Here is a 5,906-nt window from a genome sequence, read left to right as displayed (position 1 = left end):
CTGACCAATCCCCGAAGAGATGCCCGGACTGGTTGGAAAATAGGCGGGAGCTGTCTGAAATCTGAATGATCGAATTGAAAGACAGGTGCAGCAAACTCAAAACATTTATTCTCACAGTGCATTTGACTCACTAATGGCTTACGGATGGCCATGCCATTTCTTTAAAATGACACTCAAACAATAGCACTTAAATCCTACCTACAGCACCTTTAATAATTTAAATTCCTAAAAACAACCTGCTATATCCCCCTCGATGTGCATGTTGGTTTTGGTGGGTTTTTCTTGGCGAAGCGGCAGGTGTTTGTCACTACTGGAGGGGTAGAAAATGTGCCAAAGACCTTGTTGCTCCAAGTTGTTGATAGTGTTTGATACCTATTACTGTAATGAATGCCACACCACAGGCATTGTAGCAGCGAGAGGGAGAAGGAGTTCTTTGTATCGCCTAACAAGCATCCACGTTGCTAAGCAGCAAAGGGTTCTGTGAAGCCTGTCGCCAACACGGGTAACGGAGGAAGATCAGGCCTTCAAGGAATTGGAGGGAAATTTAGAGCATGATAGTTGGCACGAAAGGCAAGATGGAGCATGGGACCGGTTAATGAATAAAGAATGTGAGAGTAGCCGAGATATCAGGGTTATATTTGTTGTTGTTTTTGCGTTGGCTTGGTTGTGACTTTTTGTTAAATGTTTTTTTGCATGTAACTCCGCTGGGAAGAATTCAGGGCTTTTGCAATGTATCAAAATATGATACAATACATGCCAGCTCACTGTGTATGAGTGTGTCTGAGTGTGTGTGTGTGTGTGTGTGTGTGTGTGTATGTGTTTATGTGTGTGCGTGTGCATGTGTGCGTGTGTGTGTGTGTGTGTTTGTGTGTGTTTGTGTGTATTTATGCTGTCAAAGAAACAAGTTTATCTGTCTGATCCCAACAAATGATTGTTGTGTGTTTACCTCACCGGGGTCAATCCCACACTCACCCCGCTTTCTCCACACACTCACAAAACTCAACCAAAGTGGTCATTGAGTGGAACTCCAGTTTACGCACACACACACACACACACACACACACACACACACACACACACACACACACACACACACACACACACACACACACACACACACACACACACACACACACACACACACACACACACACACAGCCCGTAGTCTTAGCAAGGACCTCTGTGATCAAAGAGTTTGCGGTACCTTCCCAACAGAAAGAAACTGCATTTATTTTAATTTGTTCCTTCATCTTTCCTTCCTCTTCCATTGCGTTTGTTTCCCCTTGTCCGACAGTCGCTTTCCAACCTACTGTTTATTTCTGGTTGAAAACAGATGCATACACGGATAAAGCATTTATGTCGCAGTGCCAGAGCCCTGCTTCAGGGTCTGGGGGTTGTTTCTGTGTTCCTTTCCCAGGACCTGATAACGTAACAGCCTCAATCCCTGCTGCAGATAGAGCACATAATGAACTCAATACTATGGACCATGAGGACATGTGGAATATACACTAAACACAAACACCGCTCCATACGCCACCACACACACACACACACACACACACACACACACACACACACACACACACACACACACACACACACACACACACACACACACACACACACACACACACACACACACACACACACACACACACGCACGCACGCACACACACTCAAGAACCCCAGCTCCAGTGTAGTTTGTGTTTTGCACCATTACTGTTAAGCCTGGCAAAAAAAAAAAAGGCTTCCAATTGTATTTCTTACATTCACCATTATCTTAAACCATGCTACTAAGTAAACGACACGTGTTTAAGGCGTCTCATGCTTAATGCACAATACCGGCTTACCGATGGCAAAACGAGAGACTACTTTACAAACGGTCATGTTCACCAACACTGGGCTGGCGGTCACCTTCCTCCTACTCCTCTTCCTCCTCCTCTCTGTTATTCGAGGCAGTGATCACAGTTACTGGGAGCAGATGGACTGCCAGTCCGCCGGTTAACCCACCCACCCTCCAGCCCCCGCCCCCCCCCTAACAGGCACTCGGTTGCCCTGAGACCGACTGCTGATCCACGCTGGGGGGTTGGGGGGGGGGGGGGCGGAGGCGTATGCTGATGTGCTGATGTGGCATTATGTGCCAAATTGCCTCTCCGTTGCAGAGCGGCGGTAGCCAGCAGCCCCCACGATATGAGAGACTGACAACAGTCCTAAAGATGGCAGCCGAGGAGAAGCAAGCGTTGATGGAGGAGCAATATCCTGCATACACACAGGCACGCACGCATGCACACGCTTAGCATACACACACACACACACACACACACACACACACACTGACACCACCAAACAAACACACACAACACACACACACACACACACACACACACACGCACACAAACACTGACACTGACACCACCACACAAACACGCACACACCACATCCACATAAATGTTTACTTGCACCTTTTGCACACGTTATTTACTTACCAAGGGCAGCACAAAGATAGCAGCAAGCAGGATTCCTGTCATTGTGTCCCGTGAAGTTGATCTCTCGCAGAGTCTGTAGGGCCGTGTGTGTGTGTGTGTGTGTGTGTGTGTGTGTGTGTGTGTGTGTGTGTGTGTGTGTGTTTGGGTGTGTGCTTTTCACAGGGATGCTGTGATAACACTCCTTTGGACGTTGGCACACTTCAGCATCGAGAGGGCCTCTGTAATATACAGACACACAGACACAGACACAGAGATATGAGGGACTGAGCTCTCCATTATACCTCACGGTTAAAACTCTCCTCGCAGGAAACTAGCCCTAGCCACACTACGACGACAAATTAACCAGCATTTCCAAATGCCTGAGTCAAAGTGGATAACGGAGCCCTCCATGAAAGCACACACTCCACTCTGCGAGACCATGGTCCGATAAGATCATCCCAAAAGTACACTTGGCAGGCGACGCCATATTTGCTCCGTCCTCTGTGAACCATTTGTTGACCTGTTTGTTGTTGTGATTATCCTGTGATATTACAGCGGTTAATTGCTGTAAGCAGGCTGATTACCGATTTTTTGTAGGCAGCCAACGTATTTACATTTCATCCAGCCGGACATTCCCAAAGAGATGCTGATGTGCACGGTGGCACTAAGGTATAGATCTTTAGAGGTGACATTTAAACGGCCTGGGGTCTCAGTGGATTGGGCATATTGTGAAAGAATCTGCCGCCGACGAAGCCAAAGGAAACGAGAGAGTCGTGCACAACATCGAACGCATGCGTCAAGTCCCTTTGGTGCACAGCGCTGTCTGCTGCCGTCCACCAAGTCTGAACACACATTCTCCTGATAAGGTTAGCGTGAAGCAGGAAGGGGTCAAGTTAAGCACAATCCCAATTCATTAGGGAAGATGAGGGCCTCACTTAGCGTTGCTTACGGAGCCACAGCGCCTGTGTTTCACAAAGACCCGTCAACAATAACATTCATCTGAGTCATAGGTTTGTAATAAGGAATACCTGGATAGCATAAACGTACATACTGTACAACTGCAGTGAGGAAATGGACGGAGCGACTAGAGAGAGGGATTTCTGTGATAAGCCTTTTTAGCAACAACTGAAAACCCCCACAAGGAACCACTCATAAGATGGACGTGGATGTTGTTGCGCACTGAGCAGGCAACAGCATCAAAGAGAGAGTTGGGAAACAGAAATAGCTAAATGCTAACCACCACCCCCATATCTTACTCATCTGTAAGACCTTTGCAGCGGAATCACAAAACAACAAGTGTAGCAAACTCGAGTAATAAAAACAGCACACAAGCACGACCGATACTTTCAAGAAGGTAAAAATACACAATAGGCATTGTGTATTGTTACGTATTTTGTATATTTTGGGGGTGTAAACATGCACAGTAAACACAGATGTTAAGTGGAACAATGCATAAGCCTAATGTGTACATAGAGTTAAATCAGAAGAAAGCAAGAAAGAGATACAAAAAGGATAGATACAGGATAAGATAAAGAACGAACATGGCAACGTTTTTACAACTAATCCTATCTGTTTGTGGTATTCTATTTTTGAATGTCTAAGTCATGGCAGCTAACTTATGCTGGGGCTCTGAGTCAGAATGTTAAAGGAAATAAAGGGTTCCTGTAGCTTAACACAGGACACATCCCAGTAGAGAGGTCTTGGAGACACTATAAGATGGATGTGATGAGCAAACACTGCAAATAGATCAGGTTGGGGAAGGGAAACAGGCATTTGCAGTGCAGATGCATTTGACACAAACACACAGTCAGACAGATAAACAAAGACACACACACACACACACTCTCTCTCTCGCCCACACTTTTACACACACCTCCACAAACACACACACACAAAAACACATGCATGGGGAGATGTATATAGCCTAACGAACAGATAGAGATATATAGAGAGATAGAGTGAGAAAGGACGAGATAAAGCGAGAGAGAGAAAAAGAGAGAGAGAGAGAGAGAGAGAGAGAGAGAGAGAGAGAGAGAGAGAGAGAGAGAGAGAGAGAGAGAGAGAGAGAGCGAGAGAGAGAGAGCATGAAACATAACATCAATTAATTTACATAGTACAGACAGAGCTTGATCCTCCTGAAAACTCCCATGTGGTATTTCTCTGGAAGCAGCGTTCATTAATATGCATTTGAGAATAACAACCCCATCTACCTTATAGCAAGCACACGACGAGAGCTTCGTATGGATGCTCTACGGGTAAATATTCGATTACATTTTTACGCATAGTGAGCACGGTTTATGCGTGCGTTGAATTCCTCCAAACATGAGGTGGTTTAAATAATTGATCAGAAATAGTTTGGACCGATCCCAATTCAACGAGACAATCATTTCAATTAACCCAACTGCAAGCAAGCGGTTCGGCTGTAGGCTGGTGTGGCTGTCAGAATGCAATAATGCTGCAGTTCACCATGGTACAGTTAACATTTCGTCCTATGTCGTAAAGACTCTGACCTCTATGGCGGGTTTTTTTTATATCTTTCTTAGACAACTGACTTGAGATATTAGCTTTTTTTAATTCTAGCGTGCAAATGCTTGCACAGCGCAAAAGGGATGAAGGCAACAATCGTATAACGAATAACCTAATATGTGCAGAACATATGAAATTATGATTAATTAATTCCAGATCAATTAGTTCCTCAAACCATCAGCCATTCCAGAAATTAGAAAACGACATAAAAACATATAGCGCATACGAGATCCCACCAAACAAGCCGTTCGAGAAGGAAGTGAAAAAACACAAAAAAAACATTCAATGTTAAATGGAAAAATATTCTTACAAAGGCTATCAATACTACCAGTGGAAAAAAAAAACATATGACACTTGTCAAGGAGCAATTGAGATGCGAGTAAAAGAGCTCACCATTGCTGTAGAAAGACAAAACAGGCGAACTTACCATTGCGTAATCTCTCCTCTGAAGCAATGTCGGCCTAAAGCCACGCGCTTGTTCTGGAACACGTGCGATGTTTTAGTTTTTTTTCTGCTAATTGTTTGGCGGTAAGGATAGCGCGTGCTCCGCTGTCCCTACAAGAGGAGATGCGCGCGTCTCAGTTGTCGTGTGGAAATGATAGGTAGTGGTGCTCGTGCTGCCTGCCGCAGCGCGCGCTCACCGTGTTGGCTGCCGCTGCGCCACGAGGAGGAGGAGGAGGAGGAGGAGGAGGAGGTATGCATTCCTAGGAGATTTGTTTTTGCCCATCAGTAAAGACAGCACACGATCTAACTATGGCCATACAGATGCGCAACGAGAATAATCATACAGAAATCGATTGTGGCATGCCTCGCTGGCTGGCTCTCTTACTGTATCGCAGTGACTGTATCTCACTGACTACCTCACTGATGTGATGCACAACGCTGTAGGCTACTTCCAATACGACGCAAGGCTTA

At 45.5% G+C, this 5,906-nt stretch overlaps 1 protein-coding gene across 2 annotated transcripts in view; it reads right to left on the bottom strand.

The window, feature by feature from the left end:
- adcyap1r1a (adenylate cyclase activating polypeptide 1a (pituitary) receptor type I) overlaps positions 1-5,666 on the bottom strand; it is a 27,122-nt gene extending 21,456 nt beyond the window's left edge. The window contains exons 1-2 of one of the 2 annotated variants that reach the window (XM_030363400.1): positions 5,419-5,666; positions 2,487-2,704 (exon numbers count right to left, since the gene is read on the bottom strand). In XM_030363400.1, coding sequence (XP_030219260.1) covers positions 2,487-2,528 — 42 coding nt within the window. In that variant the 5' untranslated portion in view covers positions 2,529-2,704; positions 5,419-5,666. The remainder of the gene's footprint in view (positions 1-2,486; positions 2,705-5,418) is intronic. The other variant, XM_030363401.1, reaches the window with a different exon arrangement.
- Between the last annotated feature and the right edge of the window lie 240 nt (positions 5,667-5,906).

The sequence above is a fragment of the Gadus morhua genome, chromosome 8 (genome assembly GCF_902167405.1).
Source record: "Gadus morhua chromosome 8, gadMor3.0, whole genome shotgun sequence".
NCBI lineage: Eukaryota > Metazoa > Chordata > Actinopteri > Gadiformes > Gadidae > Gadus > Gadus morhua.
The sequence above is the reverse complement of the archived record's forward strand: the minus strand, read 5'-3'. Positions and strand labels throughout refer to the sequence as shown.